At 53.1% G+C, this 25273-nt stretch overlaps 4 protein-coding genes and 2 long non-coding RNA genes across 53 annotated transcripts in view; 4 read left to right on the top strand and 2 right to left on the bottom strand.

Annotated features, from left to right (window-relative positions):
- Positions 1-4244, top strand: part of DOCK3 (dedicator of cytokinesis 3) — a 276490-nt gene extending 272246 nt beyond the window's left edge. The window contains exons 52-55 of the mRNA XM_081525200.1: positions 116-238; positions 757-839; positions 1610-2080; positions 2381-4244. Of these exons, the coding sequence (XP_081381326.1) occupies positions 116-238; positions 757-839; positions 1610-2080; positions 2381-2383 (680 nt within the window). The 3' untranslated portion in view covers positions 2384-4244. The remainder of the gene's footprint in view (positions 1-115; positions 239-756; positions 840-1609; positions 2081-2380) is intronic.
- On the bottom strand, positions 3400-5363 carry LOC145519986 (uncharacterized). The gene is made up of 3 exons (XR_014064102.1): positions 5129-5363; positions 4866-5041; positions 3400-4775 (listed from the first exon to the last, which is right to left on the bottom strand). It is a non-coding gene; the product is annotated as an uncharacterized LOC145519986 (long non-coding RNA).
- A 270-nt stretch (positions 5364-5633) lies between these two features.
- Positions 5634-9391, top strand: MANF (mesencephalic astrocyte derived neurotrophic factor). The gene is made up of 4 exons (XM_081525321.1): positions 5634-5756; positions 6510-6637; positions 7432-7573; positions 8914-9391. Exons 1-4 carry the CDS (start codon positions 5672-5674, stop codon positions 9096-9098), a joined length of 540 nt encoding a protein of 179 aa, XP_081381447.1. The 5' UTR covers positions 5634-5671; the 3' UTR covers positions 9099-9391.
- A 2090-nt stretch (positions 9392-11481) lies between these two features.
- On the top strand, positions 11482-14621 carry RBM15B (RNA binding motif protein 15B). Its single transcript, XM_081525252.1, has one exon. It carries the CDS (start codon positions 11601-11603, stop codon positions 14277-14279), a length of 2679 nt encoding a protein of 892 aa, XP_081381378.1. The 5' UTR covers positions 11482-11600; the 3' UTR covers positions 14280-14621.
- A 4214-nt stretch (positions 14622-18835) lies between these two features.
- The window catches only part of DCAF1 (DDB1 and CUL4 associated factor 1), a 98757-nt gene continuing 92319 nt past the window's right edge, over positions 18836-25273 (bottom strand). For 23 of the 47 annotated variants that reach the window (XR_014064068.1, XR_014064074.1, XR_014064072.1 and 20 more), the window contains 2 exons: positions 23730-23982; positions 18836-19188 (listed from right to left, as the gene is read on the bottom strand). Coding sequence is in view for 26 of the 47 variants with exons in the window: in XM_081525220.1 (XP_081381346.1) it covers positions 19130-19188; positions 23730-23982 (312 nt within the window). In the remaining 21 variants the exon portion in view is untranslated. Of the gene's footprint in view, positions 19189-20217; positions 20306-21804; positions 22011-23508; positions 23983-25273 lie in introns of those variants that run through there. The other 24 variants (XM_081525207.1, XM_081525204.1, XM_081525223.1 and 21 more) reach the window with 4 other exon arrangements.
- Positions 19013-24416, top strand: LOC145519984 (uncharacterized). Of its 2 annotated transcripts, XR_014064099.1 has the most exons (4): positions 19013-19195; positions 20293-20359; positions 20910-21049; positions 22255-24416. It is a non-coding gene; the product is annotated as an uncharacterized LOC145519984 (long non-coding RNA). The 2 variants fall into 2 exon arrangements; XR_014064098.1 differs by lacking the exon at positions 20910-21049.

Here is a 25273-nt window from a genome sequence, read left to right as displayed (position 1 = left end):
GCTGTACCAAGTTCACACCTGGAGAAACCCCAGATGGTAGTAGAGGACTTCCCCCCGCCGCAGAGGCTGGCTCAAGAAGTAACCTCCCTTCATGCCATCTGTTTTCACCCTTCAGCGGTGCCAGCAGCCCCCAGCAGCTGGAGCCTGGATAGCGGAGCCCGAGAGGCCCAGCCCTTCCTGTCTGCCCACACGGGGTGCATCCTGGCCCCCCCAGTGCCTCCCCGAAGCCTGCTGCATGGTAAGAAGACCTCCAGCGGGTCCCCCAGGTAGTCCCCAGTCTCAGATTCTGCTCAGGGGTGAGGGCAGGAGCCCTCCGGGCTGAGAAGACGAGCCGACTCAGCCGAGGAAAGAACTCCCCCACTGCAGCCTTGGGGTCAGTGAGGTCTCCAGGTGCAGCAGGTACACTCAGTAAGGCCTTTCCAACCGCAGAGGCCGAAGACGTCAGAAGTGACTGTGCCAAGCGCGAGACTCCCCAGACTGTCATCACCCTGCAGCAGGCAGAGGGCTGCTGCTGTCTACGGTCTGTCCTTCTGTGGGCTCTGATGCGCTCGGACTTCTCGACCTCCTGTGTGGCATGGGTGTCTTTACTCCAGCAGCCTGTGTTTTGGAGAATGTCAATGAAGAGAGAGGTTTTCCTGTGGCCTCCAGTGCCAAGGGGTCGTGGGAGACTCCCATCCATGCAGTTGGCCCCGCCAGCTCTGCTGTGAGGCAGCCGAGAAGGGCCCAACTGAGGCTCTGCTTCTGTGTCCTCTGCAGGTCATTACTCCCTACACTTTGACGCCTTCCACCACCCCTTGGGTGACACCCCCCCAGCCCTCCCAGCCCGGACCTTGCGCAAGGTAATGTTATGAGGTGACAGCCCCCAAGCTGTGAGGGGAGAGACCCCTGAGGTCTGCCTCCCCTTTTCCTCCCAACAGCCCAGCCTGACAGAATTTGGGGGTGTTCAGAGCCATACTTGGGGTACAGGTGACCCATGTGTCCTGTAACAGATGTGATGGGGACAGGGAGGTCAGAGGGTCCTGCAGACAGCAACACACGGTACCCAGTGTGTGAGCAAAGAGCAGTGAGAAGCCAGGGGGTAGGTATCAACATACCACAGTTCACGACGTGAGGAAATGTTAACTGTGGGGGGTTGTAGAGCACTTTAAACTGGAGTCCACTCAAAGCAAGAAGCATCAGACACCAAACCTTTATGCAAAACTCATTAATTTTGCTGCAAATTGGAAAAGACTGTCACAGATTTTGGCAGCAGAAGGCACTCTTCTGGTCCATGGCTCATGAGGGTTCTTTCTGCCCTCCCCGATGGGCCTGTCAACCCAGCCCTTCTGTCTGTGCCCCTAGAGCCACAGCCAGAAGCCTGGGACCTGGCTTCACGGGGCACAAAGGCAGGGCCATTTTGGGGCCACAGAAATGCAGGTTATTCTGGGGCTCCATAGGCTTGCTGGGGCCAGGGAGAAGCCAGGGGCTTGGTGATGGCAAAACAAGAAACATGCTGTTGATGAGTATTTTAAAGTTCATTAGTTAGGAGACTCTTGGTCTTCCCTTCCCGTGGCAGGTATGTCAGGCTGTCTGGAAAGAGGGATTCTCACACTTCTCCCTTTTCTTTCAGTCGCCCCTACACCCTATCCCAGCCTCCCCGACCAGCCCCCAGTCAGGCCTGGATGGCAGCAACTCCACGCTGTCTGGCAGTGCCAGCAGCGGCGTGTCTTCCCTGAGCGAGAGTAACTTTGGGCACTCCTCGGAGGCCCCTCCTCGAACCGACACCATGGACTCCATGCCGAGCCAGGCCTGGAACACTGACGAAGATCTTGAGCCACCCTACCTCCCTGTCCACTACAGCCTCTCCGAGTCCGCCGTCCTGGACTCCATCAAGGCCCAGCCGTGCAGAAGCCACTCAGCCCCGGGATGTGTCATCCCTCAGGACCCCATGGACCCACCCGCGCTGCCACCCAAGCCGTACCACCCCCGCCTGCCGGCCCTGGAGCACGACGAGGGTGTGCTGCTGCGAGAGGAGGCCGAGAGGCCTCGGGGCCTGCATCGCAAGGCCTCGCTGCCTCCCGGGAGCACCAAGGAAGAGCAGGCACGCATGGCCTGGGAGCACAGCCGAGGGGAACAGTGAGGGGCAGGGAGGCAGCTGGGACACCACCGTTAGTGAGTGGCTTGCCCAACCACTCCAGGTCAGAAAAGCAAGTCCCCCCGCAGGGAGCCCGAGAGGCCTGGCACTCAGGAGAGAACCGCCCCAAGTCTATGTTCTTCTACTGCCGTGAACTCGTGTGTTGCCATGTGCAGAGGCCACAGCAGCATGAAGGGTTGTGGCTTCTCTTTTTATTTCATTTTCTACATTTCCATTTCTATGGGTTTTCCTCTTTCCTTTGTGCAGTAGATGCTGTCTTCCTCCTGCAGTTTCAGACCACATGGAGCTAGATGGAGATACTGCACCACCGAACCACTTCGCAGCTTTGTGGGGCCCCTGGGGCAGGAGCCCAGGCCCTCCCTCCAGGGCAGCAATGCACAGAATGGAAATTGCACTAGGGACCTCTTCCTTTGCTGCGTAGACAGAAGAGCTCATGGTTGCATTCAGGGATTGCAAGGACCACGTGGACTATGTCACAGGTGGACAAGGGGGCTACAAGCCATTTTGCACAAATTCCTGCCCACTTGCCTGCTCTTCCATCCAGGAGTGTGCCACTGAGGGACTGGCGAGGCCAACCTGCCGGCACAGGCGTGTGACAGCCTAACTGCATGCCCGGGGTGCACTGCCAGGCTTCCGTGGGCCAGCCATGCCTCCTCTACTTTGGATTTCCCCGCCATCGTTTTTATTTCTGACCCTTCGCTCCCTTCCACCCTTAACATACCCCATGCCCTGCAAGAGCCCCGTGGTGCATGGACCTGCAGTGGTTGTCTCCTAGCCTCTGGAGCTTGAGTGGGGGTTGGAGCCGGAGCAACTGCCCTCACTACCTTCTCCCCCGGGGCCTGGGCAGCCATGTGTTGAGACAAGCTGATAGAGGAGTGAGGCTGGGGTGTGGCAGGGCCAGAAATCCTCTGAGCTTTCAGAAGTGGCCAGCGTGCCTGTCCTCCAGCTCCTGAATCAGGGATTTTCAGCACTACCTCTGAGCAGCGGGGTGGCTGCCCAGCCAGGCTCCGAAGGCCTGAGGACGTTCGATCAGGTTCAGCAAGCTCCTGGGTAAAAAGGGCAGCTGGCGGGGAGGGGGACTTCTCCTCCTAGAAGCAGAAAGCCACGCAGGTTGAATTATCCCCTCCCAGTAGCCAAGTGCACGATCCCAGCTCCAGGCCCATGGGACCACCACTCAGGGTTCAGGGTGAGCAGGAGGGCAGTTTCTCCAGCCTCCCCAGTCTGTTGGGCAGAAGGCAGTGGTGTCTTTATAGGAAACGTTCAGGTCAGGGCACAGATTTTCCTCTTGGTTTATTAGCTGGGGGAATAGGGTGATGTGGCAATAGTATTTTACCAGGGTGCTTCTAAGTTACTTTTAAAAAGTCTACAAAACATTTATTTGTCCGAGTTCACAACTTTGACAGTCACAAGGCTGCCTTCTCCTCGTTGAGCAGGTACGTTCTCCCTTAGTTCCTCTTCCACTGGCCCATCTGACTTCCCTGGTTAGAGTGTCTTTCACTTGTAAACAAATGCCAACTTGTTTAACAGAAATGCCAGCAAGTAACTTACGAGCTAAGATGGGGGGCCACGTTACCTTCAGGGCGTCTGGGAGTGTTTTACCACCAGTGTAGGTCCTTTCTGATACTTGAAGGGTGACTCCAAGCAGAGTGGGTCAGTCCAGGCAGGCTTGAACCATCCGGTGTTCCCAAATGTAACAGTCGGCGACTAGCTTTGGATTTCTTAGATAGTTCATATTTAGGTTTTAGGGCACTCCTGAACCTCAATCCCTGGACAAGGCAGTCCTCATGTAAGAACAACTTCCTTCTCCACCTCGTGGCATGGGAGGGTAGAGAGGGGAGTGTGGGTTCGTTTGGTCTTGCTTTCTACAGGGTGAGCCAAGTTTGTGTTTTCCCTCTCCATTTTCCCAAATTCAATGAAAAGGATATATTCCAAATCCCTTTCCTTGGAGAATCAGCCAGTCTGAAGGGAAGTGGGAGGCCAGATATGAGAATTCTCTGAAAAGATTGCGATATACTGATTTTCATTCTTTCAAGCTTATTTGTAAATACATATTTGAATGCTGTGTATTTGTACAGGAATTTGAGCAAAAAATGTATAGAGTGTGCTGTCCAATTGGTATTCAGCCCTATAAATGTGTTTTTAACCTCTGGCATTCTGTGCTTATTTAAAATAAGGAAACTTCTAACCATTTCTTTTGTGTATTTATGTTTAAAATAAGAAGTGACTTAATGGTCTTACCTGTATCAGAAAGCAAAGTTAAAAGAAAAAAAAAATTTGTACTAGTGTCCCAAAAAAGTATTTTACTGTATATATTGTGGTAGCATGTTCTCAATCCAGCAAGTAATGTGAATTTTAGATGTAAATATCTGCCACTTGACTTCCCCCCTTCCCCCACTCCCTTGACTGCTGTTATGTGAATTAAAGATGAATACCTGATACTGACCCACTGAATTCACTGAATGGGAGCAGCCGAAAGTGCCCCCCTCCAACCCTTGTCGCTGGGCTCCAAGCCCTTTTAGCCCCATAGAAATCTCTTTTCCGTCCTGAGCACAGAGCCAACCTTTCCCACGTCCGGCCTTCAAGCACAGGGAGCCAAGACTTGCACCGGAAAGGAGGGCAGCCGAGGGCCCAGAGCGCTCAGCTGGAAAGCAAGAGAGAGAGGACCAGCCACCTCGGCCAAGCTCCCGAGGCTTGTGAGTAAAAAGGGGTCTTCCTGGCGTGGGGGACAAACCTCCGAAGCCGCCAATCTCCCCAGTAAGGCGGGATGCTTCCGATCTCAAATCCAGGCAACCAGTCCTGGCCCGGGCGCCCCTCTGAGCTCTGGGAAGGCAGCCTGGAGGGGAGCCCCTCCTACGGGCGCCCCTCCTACCCGACATCTGTCCACCCCGACCGGGTCCTCCTGTCGACCTGTCGGGACAATCCGGACTCTCCTAAGCGGTTCCCCAAAGGCTGGTTCCCCAGCCCACGTGGTCCCTTAAGAAAAAGGAAAGAAACCTCTTCGGAGCCTTGCCTGCGGCCGGCCGCCCTCCTTGCCTGTTGGGTTGTGGCTGACCACAGAGCCCCTGACCTGCACCACGAGTCGGGACCAGAGCGGAGAAGTCCGTGGGGTTCTTCGGAAGGACTTGGGGCCCAGAACCGAGGGTACACAGAGCAACTGAGCAGGCGCAGGACAGCGGCCGACTCCCCCTCCAGCCTGCGGCGCTCCTGGGCAACAGCCCCTGCCCCTATCAAAGATGGCGACTGAGCCGCTTCCGCCGCCTCTGCGGCCGCTTCCGGCGAGCAGCCCCGGTTCAATCAGCGGTCGACAACTGTCTAGGGCGGAGGGCGGGCGTTGCCACCAGCCAATAAGGAAGGGTAGCGTGGAGTCGCTCTTCTGGGCTCTGAGGCGCGTGGACCAATGGGGGCACGGTGTGTGGGAGAGCGTATGGGGCGCCAGCCAATAGGGAGCCACGGCGCGCGGCCGGGACCTGGGGCCTGCGCCGCACGGCGGGCGCGGTTCAGTCCAGCGAAGGCGGCGGTGGCGGCGGGTGGTGGAGGATGTGGGCCACGCACGGGCTGGCCGTGGCGCTGGCTCTGAGCGTGCTGCCGGCCAGCCGGGCGCTGCGGCCGGGTGACTGCGAAGGTAAGGCGGAGTTGGGGGTCCGAGCGCTGTGGCCGGCCTGGCGGCGGCGCTGAACCCAACCAAACCACCGAAAGGCTGAGAGGCCGGGGCTAATGCGGGCGGGGGCGGCCGGCCCCAGCGGGGTCTGCCAGAGGAGGGACCAACGCCGGGTCTAGAGAACATTTCCTGGGCCTAAGAAACATTGGTCGACGAGAAAGTTAGGACTAGATCGTACAGACAGTGTGGCCTGAAACTGAGATAACGCCGGAGTTTTGGTCCTTTATCATCACTGGGCAGAGGCTCCTGGGAGCCGTTCTGGCCCAGGTGGCGAGTCCTGAGGGCCGGCCGTGGGCACCGCGCCTGGTGTGATAGGGTTGCAAAGATTCACGTTGGGGTTCGGTGTTGCATTTGGAAATGAGTAGCATTTGCATCGATTCTTTCTCTTCGGCCTCTAGTTTGTCCATTTATGAGGTCACAGTGAGCCTAGTTCAAGGACACGTGTTCAATCTCGGTTTGAACTTTGTGGAAAGAGCAGGGAGGAGCCCTTTGTGGGTCATTAGGTGATGCTCGTTCCCCGCATCCCCTGGGTGTACTCGGGGACTCAGCAACCCGGAGCACGGTTCTGTCTACCTGTGGGCACCCGAGAAAATCCAGTGGTAGAAAAACTCTCCTTTCTCCGTGTGTCCTATTAAAATTGTTGCTGGAGTTCCCGCCTGGTGAATTGGGGTGCAACTTGGTGATGACTGGAGCATCTTCCTTCTTTCTCTTTTCCAGTTTGTATTTCTTATCTGGGAAGATTTTACCAGGACCTCAAAGACAGAGATGTCACATTCTCTCCAGCCTCTATTGAAAAAGAACTTACAAAGTTCTGCCGTGAAGCAAGAGGCAAAGAGAATCGGTTGGTAAGTAGCTGTTTGGCCCTCCTCAGGCTGGCCCTGGCCAATGTTTTAAGTATCCACTTGCCAGGCCTGGAAGTACAAGACCCCACCCACTTGTCTGTTGAGGAGGCCAGCTGTTCTGTCAGTGAACTAATGTGGGTCTGAAGTGCTTTCTGTATTCGGCTGTTGGGATGTTATCCTCTTAGTGTTGATTAAGCACCTACTGTGTGCTGGACACCGGAAGTATCAGGGGAGAGCAGTGACAGGCAAATGATGCAGTGGGATGCAAGTTGTGCAGAAAATGGACCAGGAGGGTATGGTAGAGATGGTGGGTGCTAACTTAGTAGTCAAGAATTTTTCTGAGACAGGGTCATCATTATGGAGGGGAAAGAACATTACAGGCAGAGGGAACAGCCAATGTGAGTGCCCAGAGGCCAGAACAATCTTGGCATGAGTGAGGACCAATGATGATGACAGAATGGGCACAGGGGAGGCTAGGGCTGAATTAAGGACAAGAGTCCTAATGAAACAATAGTTTAGGTAGCTTCAGCTTCCCTGGCAGTCTCTGGTTTGTCTGTCTTTCTGTTTAAAGGTTTGAACCTTGGTGACTTTTAAATTCAAGTGGTGGCTGTCAGCTCTGGGACCAAGTGTGTGCTAAGAGCCTGGGGCTTACACTGACTGAATCTGACTGCCAGTGTAGGCGGGGCATGGGAAAGTGAGGTCCTGGCAGAGACAGATGTTTTGAGATGTCAGTATGCCTTGGAGGAGATAGCTCTCAAGGGGCACCTCCTGAAGGCCATTGTCCTTCCTTGCCACAGTGCTACTACATTGGGGCCACAGAAGATGCAGCCACCAAGATCATCAATGAGGTGTCCAAGCCCCTGTCCCACCACATCCCTGTGGAGAAGATCTGTGAGAAGCTCAAGAAGAAAGACAGCCAGATCTGTGAACTCAAGTATGGTGAGTGTGGCATTATTTAACCAACACTGAACCTTCTCTGTGCTCAGGCATTAATGAAGTGTACTTTCTAGCTGGGGAAGGCAGGTGATAAACTCGAGTCTTCATCAGTGAGTTACATAGCAAGGCTGGTGGTGGTAAATGGGCACGGACACAGAGTACCTTGCAACGTGGTGGGTGGAGGTCAGAACAGGCCTCAGTGAAAGTGCAGGTCACTCAGTCGTGTCCGACTCTTTGTGACCCCATGGACTATACAGTCCATGGAATTCTCCAGGGGCTCTTCCCAACCCAGGGATTGAACCCAGGTCTCCTGCATTGCAGGCGGATTCTTTACCAACTGAGCTATCAGGGAAGCCCAGGAGGTGACATTTCAGCAGACTCTGAAAAGGAAGTGGGGGATTAGCCACTGGCACAGCTTAGGGAAGAGCATTTCAGGCAGAGGAAGCAGGCAGATGCAAAGGCAGCCAGTGCCATGACAGGTGGGTGGCAGGTCATAGAGGGCCTTGCATGTTGGTGAAGATTTGGGTTTTAGTGTGATGGAGGATGAGAATGTTGAGATTTGAGAGAGAAGGGATGTTGTCTGACTTGGCTTTAACAAGCTTGTCCTGACTGCACGCTCTGAAGGCTGAGTGACTTTTACTATTTTGAAAAGAACAGCTGTGTCCCATCAGGAAAGCCTAAGGTTATGGGCATGCAGCATCTCTTTTGCCGAAGAAGTGTCCAGTGGGAAAAACAGTTCAGGTCTTCAGAAAGAATCGGGGCCAGGAAGAGTTGTTCTCTTCCATAAAACTGAAACAGCACCAGCATACTTGACCATGAATTGAGTGTCCAGGGGCTGTGTTTTACGCCGTTGTGTCAAGGATAACTAGTCTTCTGAGAGTGATCCTAGTTCAGTGCTTCTGGCACAAGGTTTCTCTGTGATCACAGGTGGTCATGGAGAGTAAGCTCCTAACTCATGAGCCTGACCAGGGTCTGTGTTGGGAAACTGAGGCTAGGGGATCTGTCTGCTCTGTCACCCTAGAACTCATTCTCCAGTGCCGTGACTGTTTAGTAAGAGGCACTTGGAGTGGGTGCCATATTCTTCCTAGAAGGTTCCTTCTGTAAGGACCACATGGCCTCCATCTCTGTCCCTGCTAACACTGCATGTCTGGGGTGTACCCTGCCAGCGTGAAACCCGCCTTCTTGGTGAAGGGGCCTGGGCCAATTCTCTTCCTGGGGGCACTGGGCACTCCCTATAGTCAGTAGGTCTGCTTGTTGTAAGTGACAGTTTGGCTGTGCGAGGACTGTTGGGGTCCACAGTTGGCTCCCACCCAGCTGGTTATTCTCCCTGCTCTCTCCTCCAGACAAACAGATCGACCTGAGCACAGTGGACCTGAAGAAGCTCCGAGTTAAAGAGCTCAAGAAGATCCTGGATGACTGGGGGGAGACATGCAAAGGCTGTGCGGAAAAGTCTGACTACATCCGGAAGATTAATGAACTGATGCCTAAATATGCTCCCAAGGCAGCTAGTTCACGGACTGATTTGTAGTCGGCTCGATCCCTGCTGCTCCTGAGGGGGAAAACACTTCATTTGTGTCTACCCCAAACAGCCTTTTTGTAATTTATTTTTTAGGCAGGCTCCTGACAAAGTCAGGTGTGAAGCCTGGAGCTTTCCTGATGATGCTGGGTCTACAGTGTCCCCTTGGGGGAGATTCACTTTGTTCTGTTGCCGATTTACTCTAGGACTTCAAAGTATGTCTGGGATTTTTATATTAAAGGAAGAAAATTTCTAGCTGTCCTTGAAGAATTAAAGTGAATACTGAAATAGGGTTTTACCCATAATGAAGATTTCACCGGTTTATGCTTTCCAGTTAACAGAGTCTTCAGGTATATTCACATTTGTCCCTCAACCACCAGTCAATGCTGGGATGCCAGGACAGGACAATGGGCCTGTGGGGCTGTGCAAGAGTGGAGAAGTTCTCAGAGAGGAGGTGGGGCTTGATACCTCCAGCCCACAGGGACTATCTAGAGAGGGGGCTGGCATGGGGCTTGGTTGCACGCAGGACTGAGGTTTAATGTAGTTTTCTGTGACGATGACTTCAATAACTAAGGATGTTCAGTACTATCACATTTGTGAAGATACTTACGGCCTGGCTACTACCTCCATCAGTCACTGTCCAGATCTACTTGCCCAACTACTTGCTCAACTCAGTTTGTGGTCCAGTGTCAACCCTAAGCCTCTGGTACCTAGTTGGGATTTTTCAAGACTGGCAGGAGTTGGTTTGTACAAAGAGCCAGTGGGAGGCTATCTTTTGCCTTTGTTTACCCAAGATAAGCCTAACAGTTGAAGTCCTAAGAGGGTGTCCTTGGAGTCTGGTTTTTTAGTTGCTCTTTTTGGGGTTGGTGCTTGGGAAACCCAATGACCAGCATGAACTGTGACTCAGTGGAGACACCTCTGCTCCTCATGCCCTCAGAGACCACCACAAGGGAAGGGCTAAGAAACAGTGCATGCATGCTCTGACCTCGGGTCACATCATTTGTGCAGTTCCTAAATTCAGATTGTGACGTAAAGGGCCCTCTCAGCTGGCTGTGGGGTCCACTAATGGCTGGGAGCAGCAGACCAAAAATTTTCATGTCTGAGAAAAGTAAGAATGAACCTCTTAGGCTAGGGGCTCCCTATTTGGAGGAATTAGATGGGCTGTTAAGATCAGACAAGCAAAATTTTCTGAGCCCCGAAAGGTGTTGAGGAAATGCATGGCTGGAACCAGAACCCTTAGCAGACGGAGCTGTTTTCAACCTAGCAGCTGTGTTCTGGTGGCCTCCAAGCTACACCAAACAGGGAAGACAGTCCAACTACTACCCGAGGGCTGATCCCCAAGGTTATCTTTAAAAGGGTTAACTCCTTTCTGGAAGCCGCCTAGGAGACCTGGAACGTTAACAAGTGTTTCTTGTAGGACGTTTATCTATTGCACCTGCGTTAGCTGCTGCAGGCGCTCCTCGCAAAGGCTTCTGGTCGTGGGAGGGCGGAAGACGCGCATGCGCTCTTCCCCACCCCACGGTTTCTGTGGCTTAGTTGGGTAGGGTCTTGTGAAGCCTCCGGTTAACTCTCCATGGAAAAGGAAAGCTTCCCTGAGGGGGGCTTGGCACCCCAACAGGATTTCCCCTTCACGTCACCACCATGGAGGTGAATTCGAGAGCACTGACCAGGGAGAGGTAAGCGTGGCAAACTGGTTAACCGCTGGGTTCGGCCTTCTCTTCACCCTTGGCCCCGTGACCCTGCCCTTAGAGCCCTCTGTGTACTCGAGTGCTCAAGCAGAGAGTGGGCCCTGTTGCTCCAAGGAGCCTGCTCCCACCCTAGAAACCACAGGTTTTGGATTTCTGTGCCCAGCCAGGGGCCCGACAGCTCTCGCCGTTTGCGTGCATAGCCATGGTTGTCAAGGCCTTTCGGGCGGGCTGCCACAAGGGAACCTGAACGCAGGGGATACTCGAGATACGGGGCGTGGGTCGTTGGGAGCGGCTTGCTTTGGGTTGTTAATGCCGGACCCAGTCCGTAGATGCCAAGGCAGGGCATGGGGGTGGTCACCCAAACCTAGTCCTGGGGTTGGGGGATTATCCCATAAAGTTCAAGGCCTGGCACACCCGCGCCTAAGAGGCCTCTAATCCGCGAGACAGGGGCCTCTGTCCCTCTCTTAAGGCTCCAGTTTCCGTGGAGCCCCGGGCCTCGGCCACGCCAGCCGTACGGTGGCGCCAGAGCTCACAGTCACGGCGGGCTCTCCCGCTAGCTACAGGGTCACGTGGTACGGGGCGGCGCAGCCCGATGACGCACGGCCGGTGCTGCCCTCGCCCCGCCCTTCACGGGGTCACGTGGTAAGCCGGCGCAGCCTGATAACGCGGCGCCCAGGCTCTCAGCGCAGCTCCCGCCCCGCCCCGCCGCCGCGCCGAGTCCTTTTGTCCAAGATGGCGGCGCCGGGGGCGCTGCCTCCTCGGCCGCCGCCGCCGCCGCCGCTGTGAGGGGCCTGCGGGCCGCCCGCCCGCCAGCCGCGCCGGCGCCATGAAGAGGCAGAGCGAGCGAGACTCCAGCCCGAGCGGGCGCGGCTCGTCATCGTCGGCCAAGCGGCCGCGGGAGCGCGAACGAGAGGCGGAGGCGGGCGGGCGGCGGGCGGCGCACAAGGCCTCGGGCGGCGCCAAGCACCCCGTTCCAGCGCGGGCCCGTGACAAACCTCGCGGTAGCGGGGGCAGCGGCGGTGGGCATCGCGACGGCCGAGGGGCCGGGGACGCGAATCACCGTGCGAGCAGCGGCCGCTCCTCGGGCTCAGGCGCCGGCGGCGGGGGACGCGGCGGCAAGGCCTCAGGGGACCCAGGCGCTTCGGGCGCGTCGCCCCGCGCATCTCCACTACCGCCACCTCCGCCGCCGCCCGGGGCCGAGCCCACGGGTCCCGGCTCCTCAGCGGCTGCACCCGAGTACAAGACGTTGCTCATCAGCAGCCTGAGCCCCGCGCTGCCCGCCGAGCACCTCGAAGATCGGCTCTTCCACCAGTTCAAGCGCTTCGGCGAGATCAGCCTGCGCCTGTCGCACACCCCTGAGCTGGGCCGCGTGGCCTACGTGAACTTCCGGCACCCGCAGGACGCGCGTGAGGCCCGCCAGCACGCCCTGGCCCGCCAGCTGCTGCTCTACGACCGCCCGCTCAAGGTGGAGCCCGTGTACCTGCGAGGCGGCGGCGGCGGCGGGAGCAGCCGGCGAAGCAGCAGCAGCAGCGCCGCCGCCTCCACGCCGCCCCCGGGCCCGCCCGCGCCCGCCGACCCGCTCGGCTACCTCCCGCTGCACGGCTACCAGTACAAGCAGCGTTCGCTGTCCCCGGTTGCCGCCCCTCCGCTGCGGGAGCCCCGCGCCCGCCACGCTGCCGCAGCGTTTGCTCTGGATGCGGCCGCAGCTGCGGCCGCCGTAGGCCTGTCACGGGAGCGGGCCTTGGACTACTACGGGCTGTACGACGACCGCGGGCGACCCTACGGGTACCCGGCCGTGTGCGAGGAGGACCTGATGCCCGAGGACGACCAGCGGGCCACGCGCAACCTCTTCATTGGCAATCTGGACCACAGTGTGTCAGAGGTGGAGCTGCGACGGGCTTTCGAGAAGTATGGCATCATTGAGGAGGTGGTCATCAAGAGACCCGCCCGTGGGCAGGGCGGTGCGTATGCCTTTCTCAAGTTCCAGAACCTAGACATGGCCCACCGGGCCAAGGTGGGCATGTCGGGTCGGGTGATAGGCCGCAATCCCATTAAGATAGGGTACGGCAAGGCCAACCCCACTACGCGCCTCTGGGTGGGTGGCTTGGGACCTAACACCTCACTGGCGGCTCTGGCCCGGGAGTTTGACCGTTTTGGGAGCATTCGGACCATTGATCATGTCAAGGGAGATAGCTTTGCCTACATCCAGTACGAGAGCTTGGACGCAGCCCAGGCCGCCTGTGCTAAAATGAGGGGCTTTCCCTTGGGGGGTCCGGACCGCAGGCTGCGTGTGGATTTTGCCAAAGCAGAGGAGACTCGGTATCCCCAGCAGTACCAGCCCTCCCCCCTCCCTGTGCACTACGAGCTACTCCCAGACGGGTATACCCGGCACCGGAACCTGGATGCCGACCTGCGGGTGCGGGACAGGACCCCTCCACACCTCCTGTACTCAGATCGAGAGCGGACCTTTTTGGAAGGGGACTGGACCAGCCCCAGTAAAAGCTCTGACCGCCGAAACAGCCTCGAGGGCTATAGCCGCTCAGTGCGCAGCCGGAGTGGTGAGCGCTGGGGAGGAGATGGGGACCGGGGCCTGCCCAAGGCCTGGGAGGACAGGCGGAAGCGCCGGAGCCTCTCCAGTGATCGCGGAAGGGCCACCCACTCCCCTTACGAGGAACGGAGCAGGACCAAGGGTGGTGGGCAGCCTGCGGACCGAGGCTCGGACCGCACCCCGGAGCGTAGCCGCAAGGAAAACCATTCCAGTGAAGGGACCAAGGAGTCCGGCAGCAACTCCCTGAGCAACAGCAGACACGGGGCAGAGGAGCGCAGCCATCACCACCACCACGAGGCCCCCGACTCTTCCCACGGGAAGAAGAGCCGAGAGAGCGAGCGCAATCATCGGACCTCTGAGGCGGAGCCCAGGCCTCTGGAAGAGCCAAAACACGAGACCAAAAAGCTCAAGAATCTTTCAGAGTATGCCCAGACGCTGCAGCTGGGTTGGAACGGGCTTCTGGTGTTGAAAAACAGCTGCTTCCCGACATCTATGCACATCCTAGAGGGGGACCAAGGGGTGATCAGCAGTCTCCTCAAAGACCATACTTCCGGGAGTAAGCTGACCCAGCTGAAGATTGCCCAGCGCCTTCGCCTGGACCAACCCAAGCTCGATGAGGTCACGCGACGCATCAAGCAGGGGAGTCCCAATGGCTACGCAGTGCTCCTGGCCACCCAGGCGACCCCCAGTGGGCCTGGCTCTGAGGGGATGCCCACAGTGGAGCCTGGCCTACAGAGGCGGCTTCTCAGGAACCTGGTCTCCTACTTGAAACAGAAGCAGGCTGCAGGGGTGATCAGCCTGCCCGTGGGTGGATCCAAGGGCAGAGACAGCACAGGCATGCTCTACGCCTTCCCACCCTGTGACTTCTCACAGCAGTACCTCCAGTCAGCACTGAGGACACTGGGCAAGCTGGAGGAAGAGCACATGGTGATCGTTATAGTGAGAGACGCAGCCTAGCCCAGCCTGTCTCTGCCGGCCTGTTGGTCACTGAAGCAGTCATTTTAAAACCTGACCACTGCTGCCCTGCACCCCTTGGCCCATCTTACACCCTTCATTTGAATTCTCTGCTGGGTTACTCCATTTCATTTGGTAGGGGACCGAAGTCCTATCTCCCCACCAAAAACTAAGTTCTTAGGTTTGGGTTTTTTTTTTTTTTTTTTTACTGTGATGAGAAGGGACTCTTGTCATGTTGGCTTCTAGTGTATGAAATACTGTCTGCTGTGTTCTGTATTTTTTTATTTTTTGACTAACTGTATGGAAAATTGTCAGTAAAGCCTTTGTCAGAGGATGGATTTTTAATCCTGTTCAGAGTCCTGGTTTAATCACATGGTTTTCTCAAAGGATGGAAAACTGTCCCCCGCTGCCTCCACACAGATGCCTTCCGTCCACTGCCGGCGTGTCTCCCAGCCCTGCTGCATTGGTGCCTGTCAGCCCCCAGCTCTTGGGGCTGAGTCGGGCTCCATTCACAGGTGTTTTTAATTTGGGCTTAGAGCACGTGGGTTTCATTTCGGACCTGCCATGCGCCTTCACAGAGCCCATTGCACAGGAAGGGGTTAAGCCTAAGTCTAGCCAGCAGCTGTGGTCGTTTTTGTTTTCCTGCCGTGAACAATGTGTGTATCCATCAGATTGAACAAAGCACCTGGTTTTCAGGCCTTTTTGAAAGCAGGTAGACCTTAGCGGTCATGTGGTGTGGTAGTCATGGGAGGAGCAGTGCAATATTCGGGTCTTGGTGCCTGGATTCTCCCAGCTTCCTTCTCTCGTTAGCCTCCCTTCTCCCCTTAATGCAGCAGCCCGGGGATACCCAGGTGGAGACGGCGCTCCTTCGGACTCCCAGGGGCACTGGTGGTCAAACGTTGGAGTTGAGGGTGGGAGGCCACTTTCCTTGGTTAATCCTTGAACTTTTCCCAGTGTTGGTGAATTCTGGCTTTTCCTATGATGGTTCAGGGCTGGTGCGGGCCTCTGCCCCGTCACTGGAGCAGAGTGAGGGACACGGGATCCCTGGCCTGAAGCGTTTTTGACGGGCGACAGTGGGTTAGGAGGATGCTCTTGTTAAGTGACATAACTTTCTCAGGTGCAGGGTGGGCGCCAGTGCCTAGGGCCTCCTGCCCTGATGCTGCTCAGGTGGGGACCCCTGGAAAATGGGGTCACTCTCTGGGGAAATGTCACAGTTGCTGAGGTGTCGGGCAGTGCTGGAAGCCAAAATCATGCAGGCTTAGCTGGGGAGGAATGGGGAGGCACCCCCAAGCTGGGAGGGAAAGACAGCATGCAGACAGCCCTGAGTTCTCTGCCCACATGTCTCTACGGGCAGTATGGCCAGCATGGCAGATGAAGCCAGCAGTGTTGGGGACCAGGGACGGTCATCAGTCACACAGCAGTGGTCACCACGGAACAGCCCAAACACTTTTTCGGAATGTTGGTGGCAGTTTAGATGGTCCAGAAGCTCACTGTCAAGGCTGAGGGAGAACAGGAGCTCCAGTAGAGGAAACGAGCCCCCAGGTGACCAGGAACCACGGGTTCTGCTGACGCGCTGTCCCCTCGCTAGGTTTGGTCCAGTACCCTGGCTGCCGCGAGGCAGCGCAGGTGATAGCTGAGGTGTTTTGAGGGAAAGTTTGTGAGATGGAGGCTGGGGCTCAGTGCGGACCTCATGGAGAATACAGGCCTCTCCACAAGAACAGTGGAAGAGATGACTTTTTGAGACCTTAGAGATTCAAAAAGGGGAAGGAAGGTGCCTGGGGAAGTACTCCCTGCACTTCAGCTGTTGCTAAGGAGAGAACAAGTGCATTCATAATGCGAAACACAAGTAGTATTGAATGTGTTTGTACTTGAGTTTCAGCCCTATCTGCCAGGTATCTGAGCAAAGTGGTGTGGGACGCAGACCACAGCTGCAGTGGGAACCACTGGAAGCAGGAGTGGGCCTCATCTTGTTTAGAAAGGTGGTGGTGGTTAGTCACTCAGTCATGTCCGACTCTGGGCAGCCCTGTGGACCGTAGTCTGCCAGGCTCCTCTGTCCCTGGGATTTCCCAGGCAAGAATGCTGGAGTGGGTGGCCACGCCATCCTTCGGGGGATCTTCCCGACCCAGTGATCTCCTGCATTGGCAGGTGCATTCTTTATCACCGAGCCATCAGGGTTCAAGCAGGTGAAGTCGGGACAAACGCCCAGATCACAGGCCAGAGCTGCTTTGCTGCAGCGAGCCCCAGGTGTCTTGGGGTTGTTCTTTTGTTGAGTAGGTGGTCAGGACCCAGAACACTGCGTGGCTTTCCCCAGACAGAAACCTGCGAGGAAGTCTGGTTGGAGAGGACACTTGATCTCGTGCCTTGTTCACCCTTTTCAGGGCTGGGTGCTCTCTGGCCCCAAATTGAACTCTAGAGCTTTCCTGTAACCATTCTCTGCCTCAGACCCTCAACTCCTTCCTTCCTTCCGGTTGTCTTTTTTTTTTTTAATTGGAGGATAATTGCTTTACAGTGTTGTGTTGGCTTCTGTCATACGGCAGACGAATCAATCGTAAGTATACGTGTGTATATCCCCTCCCCCGCCATCCCCATGGATTGATGCTGCTTCCCCCACAGGGAGAACGATTTAACCAGGCAACCAGTGCCTCCACCTGGGGTTCCTGTCTGAGGTGTGGCTTAAAGGCAGAAACCAACAGAAGGTGAAATTTGCCTCCCTGGTGGTTTGGTACTGTTCTGTGTGTTTCTTCCTAAGGGACTGAGATCTTCGGCCTTGGCAGATAAAGAGGGCTGATGTTTCCTTTGCCTCCTAGGGCGCTTCCCTAAGGGTGTGTTGTCAGGTCGACCAGGATTCTGCTTGCTCATTGCAGGCCCCCATTTCCACCCCAGAGACCTGTGGGTGGGTGCTCCCAAGGGCTGCTGGCAGAGTTCAGGGAGACTGTGGCTTGGTTGAGTTAATGACTAGAATAACAGTGCTTTTAGTGCTTCTTGACTTTTAACCTTTTTTCCTGTAATGCACCAGCAGTCAGACTAGTCCACTGGTTAGGTGTTAGTTAGCAATCCATTTCAGCTGAGGCATGAAGCAGTTTAGGAGCTGAGGCTTCTGCCCTCCAGAGGCCCACAAGGTGCCTGGCGGCACAGGCCCACTTCAGTGTGTGGGAGCTCTGTGGTGCTCCGAAGCCCAGCGGGGCTCTCTGTACTGGCCCCGGTGAGTTTTAGCCGTCTTGACTTGTTTGCTGAGTTAAGAGGACAAATTTGTGAAGTAAAGGGAGAAAAATCTCTAGTTACAAATGCCTACAACAGAAACCAGGTAAACTCGAAGAAAGAGACTAGGGTCTCCTACTTCTTGTGGGAAAGAAGGGGATATAGTGGGGTGAGTGAAGAGGTTAAGAGCATTTGGTACTTTACTTGGTGGGAACAGTTTAACCACAAGGCCAGCTGTAGAGGCCAGTGAAGTACCTGCTAACCCAGCCCCAGCTGCCCCCAAACTGCCAGGGTCTGTTCTTGTACTCCTTTAAGAAAACAGTAATGAGGGTCCCCCAACCACAAGGATGGCCACGATGCTTTCACTCCACAGTCCGTCAGCTCATGGCTCCACAACATCCCAGGAGGGCCCTTAACACTCCAGCTCCCCCACATCTGTACTCGGGAGCTGCCTTCTCGATTCAGAGCCCAGGATACATGGTGGGGGGCGGGGGGCACACAGTGAGTGGTGCCTCGAGGACCCCCTCTTCCCCGTGCCCAGTCCTTGCGGGGTGAGCAGTAGACCAGGGTTAGATGCTGACGAGGCTGCTTTTCTCCCCAGAGTGCTTTGGGCAGAGTGTGCTCTCACCCCACCTCGGGCTGCCTCTCTGGGAGGCATCTTCTCTGTTGCCTGGGCTAGAGCTGCAAGGTAAGGGACCCCACCCCACTTCAGTAAAAGAGAACAGGGAAAGGCCATAAACAAGCAAAGACAGACTTGTAGTTTTATTTTGTATTTTTTTTTTTAAATAAATACACTTTACATTAAAGAAAAAAGGCCTTTGATTTGTAATTTCCACATTGGGGAGAAAAGGAAGAAAAAAAGATTTCTGAAAAACTGAATGACAAAGAAAAATAGAGGGAGTGAACTTATATCCTAAGTTCCCTCAACTCCACAAAACCAATATCCACAATGACCTTGTAGCCCCCAAGCCATGAAGGTGGTGAACCTAGGCATTTTACTCAGCAAACAAGCAGCGCCTCCTCCCCACCTCTGGCACGAAGGAAAACAAATTAACCTGACGGCATATGAGGCAACAAAACAGGTTAAAAAATCATATATTATATTTATAATAAAATATTCTTAATCCTTATCAATTTAAGAAACCACGATTTTCCTTTTCATTTAAATATGTGTGTAAAAATGCCTCTATATTGTTCTTTAGACATCATTTTCTTTCATAGAAAATGAAGTGCAGGGACAAGAGACCTGGTGGATATAAGTTCATACCCTCAGTTATAAATGCCTTTTTTTTTCTTTTTAAAGTTTTATAAAAAACTATTTCTTGTTCTTTAAGTAAAGAACATTATACAAAGAAAATATATTGTGAAATAACCCCAGAGACATGTTTTTTTTTTCCCTTGAGGAAAGATACGTCCATCCAAGAAGAAGGGGAAAGCAGAATAGGGCCTAACCCCTGTTGTCTTTTTGTGGTTGTTATTGTTCTTAGAAGGACTCTCAGATTCCAGTGAGACTCTAAACCATAATTCTCTGAATGCAGGGCCAGGGCATGCAGTTCCTTGAGAGAGCCCTGGGGAAAAGGGAAGGGAAGATGTTCTGAATTAATCTGACTCAGTTTCTCTCCTGCCAAGAATCTCTTCCACGTCGTGCTGAGTCCTCACTCATTTAGAGATAAGATGATGTCATCTTCCAAATCAGAGTTGTCAGAGCTGTCGGCTGAAAGGTAAGGAGAGGAGAGACTAGGTTACACACCAGGCTTCCAGGAAGAAAGCACCTGCATACACATTTATGCCTGAGCAAGGTTCATTCCCAGGTTCCAGAAAGAAGAAAACATGACAATTAACTCCTTGGAGCTGGCTCTGGAGACTATACTGTTTTGGCAGTGGTGGTTACCCCTGGGGTCTCTTGCTTCCCTTTCAAAAGACTTGGCTCTGTGGTGCCATCTTGCTTCAGAGAGGCTCCTCCTGCCTGAAATTCAAGCCCTAAAGGGACAGGCCCCTCTGAAGCTCTTGCCCTTGGTGCTTCAAGTGTCTGCCAAGGGGCAGGGCTGAAAGGGGGGGTGACTGAGCCCAAGGGGTCCTTTGGCCTCTGGAGTCCCTGGGCAGAGACTGCCAAGCCCCCAGGACCCCTAAAAAGGCAGGCTTATCCCAAGCAAGGATGACATTTCTGTTCAACTCCTCAGCCACTCTGTTCTTAGAAGACTTCATAAAGTTGCAGGTAGGCAACCTAGGATTCATTCCTCTGGAATTTCTAAAGAGAATCTGCAGGGAATGTATTTCTAAAAATATACAGGCCAGAGTGAGCAGCAATATCACAGAAGGGGTACCTAGAAGCCAGACCAGCAGGGAGCAGGTGTGACACCTGGAAGGTGGCACTGTGTCTCTGGCCCCTCTGCTTGACCATCTGCCCACCAGGCAGTGAACAGACCACATGAATACCTCTGGGAGGATCGAGGAAGAGGTGACAGTAGGTGGTAACAGAGAGCCCTCAAAATGACGTAGATACACTGTGTAACAGCACCTAGCTCTAATATTTACTGAGTGAAGGTAAAGGAAAGGTCTTCATGCCCAGTTTGATCACTGACAGCTCAGGAAGCTGTGCGACAATTTTAACAAGGTTTTCAGGGAACTAGGCCAGCAGGTCCTGAGCTGGAGCCCTGCAAATGCCTACAGGCCCTGGGGTTCCCATGAGGAGAGGGACAGCCACTGATTCCAAAGAATCCCTTACTGGCCCTTTGCCAGGTACCTTAGAGACTCCTCTCGGGGCAGCTGATGGAGACGTGCATGTTCCCAAACCTTCATTCATTATAGTCTCCTTTAGGAAGAAAACTGAACTGGATAAAGTAAAACGGAGAAAAGTGTGGCTGTGATAAAACGAAATCCTGAAGGTAAGCAAAAGTAATGGCTGGAAAAACCAGTGTTCCTGGGTCTAACAGGGCACAAGCATGGCTGACTTCACTGGTGAGGAGTGGGGAAGATGGGTTAGAGATCAGACTACTACCGGACACGGCTAAACCACACACTACGCTTCTGCAGCTTCCTTGCTGAAACAACTCCAGGAGGAGATGTCAGCAGGAAAGGGTGTACCCAAGGACAGCACTGTGTCCTGGGCCCATGGCAGACCTTGAGAGAACCCCCATGTTTGTGTGATCTGTGAACCCACGTGCCTGAAGCTATCTTAACCATCAGCTGCAGAGCTATTAAGAATCTTAACTCATTACTGACCAGGAGATTTTTGCAGAAATTGGACGCCTGTAGCTGGCAATTTTTATTTTGGCTGTCCTGTCCAAAAACTATTTCTGTTACTTCACTAACACTTTGCAGGTTATTACATTTCAATAGTTACACCTGTATGTGTGTGAATTGCTCAGTTGTGTCTGACTCTCCAACTCCACGGACTGTAGCCCACCAGCTTCCTCTGTCCATGGGATTTTCCAGGCAAGAATATTGAAGTGGGTTGCCATTCCCTTCAGGACCTTCCTCACTTAGGGATCAAACCTGGGTCTCCCACCTTGCAGGCAGATTCTTAACCGTCTTGAGCCACCAGGGAAGCACACCTATAAATCTTCCCCATCACCGTGAGTGTCATTTTCACTTTCTCTATCAGAGTCAAATCACTAAGGGTTTTGGTCTTGGTTGGTCTAATATCCATGTTGTCTGCATCAAAACTATGTTCTGAACTATCATCTGAGACACTAGTGTACATGTCACTTGAACAGAGAAACTACCTGCATACAATTCACCCAAAAATGCAGTGTCATTTTTGAAAATTTTATGGTAATAAATGTGTGTTTATAATATACAAGGCTCGGGGGGGAAACCTAACAGCAAAATGTGAATGATGATAATCCTAAGTTTTATAATGAACCCTTGATAAGTTTTTTTTTTTTTTAAGTGTGGACTACTTTAAAAGTCTTTATTGAATTTATTACAATATTGTTTGTTTATAGTTTGGTTTTTTGGCCACAAGGCATGTGGAGTCTTAGCTTCCTGACCTGGGATTGAACTCACACCCCCCCCTACACTGGAAGTACAGAGCCTTACCTCTGGATCACCAGGAAGTCCTATCCCTTGATTAATTTTAAGATCGAGCAACTGCGGATGGTGATATTAACTGTATCCCTCTCTAAAAACGTATTTAACTGTATCCCTCTCTAAAAACGTATTTATATGTCTCCGGTCAATAATGTGTCACATGTAAGGACTACACGTAGCTATGAGGAGAACACAACCTTCTTTAAGCGAATGACTCAGGTACAAGATCTGACAACCTTCAGGGGTCAGGCACCGATTTCCCCCCCTAGGGGTCAGGTGACAGGACTCCTTTCTCTACCTTCCTTAGCCTTTTCTCATCCTCCAGAACAGAGTAGTAGAGTACACACTTTGCACGAGCTTCCTCGACGCCATCACAATTCTAGAGCCCAGCGTGTCGTCTGTGAGGGCATTTTCACTATGAATACTCCCACCAGGTTAAAGTAACACTCGCTGATCGACTCGGGGTTTCCCAGATTACCTCTTGGACTTGAAAGAAGGAATTTCCTAGAATAAACAGTAAAAGGCTAAAAGAAGCAGTAATTTTACAGACCAAATAAAAATGTATATTAACTGAAAATGGAAAGATGAGTGATACTCTCAGGTCAGTCAGGGGTACCAGCTATTCCCCTGACCTACCTAATTTTAACTGAAGGGAAACAAATTTGCGCCCATGTGTCACAGGTAACAAATTCAGTAAAACTCTCCTTTTTATTCCCATCAATACTGTCATTTTTCTCTTTCTCGCTAGGGAAGAGAAGTCCCCCTTCACCGAATCACCTCAACCTCCAAGTACGAAAAAATGGAAGTTGGCAAACAGCAGATGGGCAGAGATACAAGGCACACCCTCCTGGCCCCATAAAGCGTCCTCAAAATACAACTTGGCCAAGAGGACTAATGTAAGACAGACAGTCTCCTTTCAGTCAACTGCCTTCAATCCTGAGCTAGATGTGTAAGATCGCAAAGAAAATAGATTCAAGTCACTGTGGAATAGGAGAATCACTCAGACACACACACACACACACCCCCCCCTCACACCTACATACATACTCCCTTTCACCCTCAGCACCAAACACCAATGAATATGAAGACCAAACATCTATTCTGAAGAGGCTTGCATTTGTTGGATTTAGACCAGCACAGTTCAATTGTCTGTGATGATGTAGATGTTCTGTGTCTGTGCTATACAGTGCTGTAATGAGCACTTGCGATGTGGATGTGGCAGTGAGGGACTGGACATCTTAACGGCCATAGGTGGTTACTGGCCACCTGATACCTACCGTGCCAGTGAGAATGCTGCCAGTGAGCTATGTGCAAAGTGACTGGATGTCACAGGGTTACGCCCAGTCAGCCAGGGCAGCACTAGAAGAACCAGGACCACAGCAAGCACGAGTGTGCACAGTGACACACCTCACCAGAGATGCTGCCAAACATGTCCCCTTAAAACACGGGTACAGCGCAGAGCTCCCAGACCCTTGGAACTAGCAGCTGGTTTACTCAGGGTCCATTAGTATACTCGGGGGACATCCTGACTTCAGGGACATGTTCTAAGGGGGAAGGACAAGAAAAACTGGAGCCTGTTCTTTAAAACTTGGAATGAGAAAGGGACAGGGTGGGGCGGGGAGGAACAAAACAAGCCGAGAAGAACGTCTGTCCCCCAGCCTTGAAGAGGGGGTAGGCAAAGGCAGAAAGGAGCCATTCCACCCCGCAAGCCAGCTTGTATTTCCCACAGCTTTGGGAAGGAGTAGGTACAGCTCCCTGTGAGCAGCTGCAATCGACAACCCAGCTCTAACCTCTCAGGAGAACTGCACTTTCGGTCTTCCAGGGTAAGGCTAATCCTCTGAAACAGGTCAACAGACCATCAGCTACTTCTGTAAATCAGCTCCTTACTAGAACAGAGCCACATCAATTTATGCCTTGTCTCTGGCTGCTCTCACACCACAACAGCAGAGATGAGTAGACAATGGCCCACAAAGCCCAAATGATTCACTGTCCAGACTTGACAGAAAGTGCCAACCCTTGTTTTAAAGAGATAAGCGACATTTGGTGACAGACGTCATGACAGGAACACAGTGGATCAGAGACATGAAACTACTTTTCACCAAGGGCCTGGACGGTGACTCGTTCCGGGCACAGAACCCCAGTGCGGCTGCCCTCTGGGCTGGGTGGGCACAGGGAAGGGCCCTTCCCCTGGGTGCCCAGGCTCACACTGAGCCCCAGACTTACTGTCCCCCAGGATCAGTTCCACCTCCTCGTCTGCATCTGAGTCTTCGTCCTCCGCGTCCTCCCCCTCCTCTAGCAGGTTTGCCAGCTCCTCATCAGAGGGCGAGAAGTCATTGTCCCCATCCTCCCCTGCATTCTCGTTGTTGTCGTCCTCCTCGAGCTCTGCCTCCAGCAGCTGATCTGTGTCCAGCTCGTCCAGGTCATCAGTGTCATCGTCGTCTTCATCGTCATCTTCTTCCTCCTGTTCTTCCTCTTCCTGGTAAAGTAAGAAACCGTGAGGTTCATTAGCCAAGACACCAAGACCCAGTCCACCTCGGCCACACAGGCAGTCTCTCCCCAGCTTCCCAAAGGGCAACAGTGGGAATGAGCAGTAGAGAGCGTGGAGACCCAGGTTTTAGCACAGACTTCACGGGCCCCCAAGACACCAAGCACTCCTCAGACAAGGACCTTTGGCCACTCCACGAAGGCAGTACTCGTCACTCAGCCCTTCCCCAAGGAAATGGATAACACACTTCACAGAGGTCTCTGCCATCAATATTCTGTGTTTCTAACTAATAATAAACCCAAAGGGGCTCTTCTCTCTCTCTCGCATCAACCAAACCAAATGAAATCAGTTGAACTACTGGAATAAAAGCTTCTACCTGGAATCTAAAAAGCAATGCTTTAATAAAACAAGACAAACACAGATGAGTCACTGGCTCCTAAGCCCTTTCAATCCTTGTCCTTGATCTTATGATCACAGATAAACCGTGGGTAAGCCTCTGACACCACTGTCATAAGCATCCCACGATCTGAATATCCAACAAAATAGACTTTTACCATGTATATAACAGTAAGATACCATATTTTCTGTTACAAGCCACACACACCCCCCAGTATGCAAGAGAAACTGTCCATAACTTCCATTCTGAAGAGATCTTCCCAAAGGTAAGAAGATACCAGAAAACTAATGAAATGCTTAGGTCTAGGTACCCTGGGCTTTGGAAATGATACACTTTGGCGTCCACCGCATTTCAATTTTGCACCAAAATCCAAACCGTTTCCTTTCAACCAAGTGAGGACACAAAGACACCTCTGCTTTTCTATTCCCAGCATTCAATCACTAATCCTGCTGCTCAAGCATCAACTGGGAGCACTGCCAGCAGCAACAGGATTCTAATTCCTGCAGTAATATAAGATTCACTGAACCAGAGCCTTATGAAAGTCATGACAGAACAAGCCATACACAGCAGAAAAAATATTTTTAAAACATGTTTGAAAGTGCTGCTTCATGCCAATCACTTAAAAACCAAGTACACAACGTATCCAGCCACTAGTGCTCATCAGCTGTCATGTGAACCAGGCTCACATTCAGCACAGTAGCTCTGCTCTATGAACCTCAGTAACTAGAGCCCCCGTTTAGAGACTTGCTGATTTGCTGTTTGGCCAGTGGTTGAGACTTTTCAACAATTTCTAGGAGCTATATGGGAAAAACTTTAAATACTCAGTATTCCTGATGCCTGTACAAGTACGTTCCATATCAGAGTTTGTGTGTTTGTGTGTGTGTG

The sequence above is a fragment of the Giraffa tippelskirchi genome, chromosome 9 (assembly GCF_054371585.1).
Source record: "Giraffa tippelskirchi isolate mGirTip1 chromosome 9, T2T-mGirTip1v1.2.pri, whole genome shotgun sequence".
NCBI classification, from domain to species: Eukaryota; Metazoa; Chordata; class Mammalia; order Artiodactyla; family Giraffidae; genus Giraffa; species Giraffa tippelskirchi.
The sequence above is the reverse complement of the archived record's forward strand: the minus strand, read 5'-3'. Positions and strand labels throughout refer to the sequence as shown.

Excerpts from the sequence above, each read along its gene's own strand:
- MANF (XM_081525321.1), top strand. The coding sequence starts at position 5,672 with ATGTGGGCCACGCACGGGCTGGCCGTGGCGCTGGCTCTGAGCGTGCTG. Across the intron at positions 5,757-6,509 it reads GCGGCCGGGTGACTGCGAAG|TTTGTATTTCTTATCTGGGA; the intron begins GTAAGGCGGAGT and ends TCTCTTTTCCAG. Across the intron at positions 7,574-8,913 it reads GATCTGTGAACTCAAGTATG|ACAAACAGATCGACCTGAGC; the intron begins GTGAGTGTGGCA and ends TCTCTCCTCCAG.
- RBM15B (XM_081525252.1), top strand. The coding sequence starts at position 11,601 with ATGAAGAGGCAGAGCGAGCGAGACTCCAGCCCGAGCGGGCGCGGCTCG.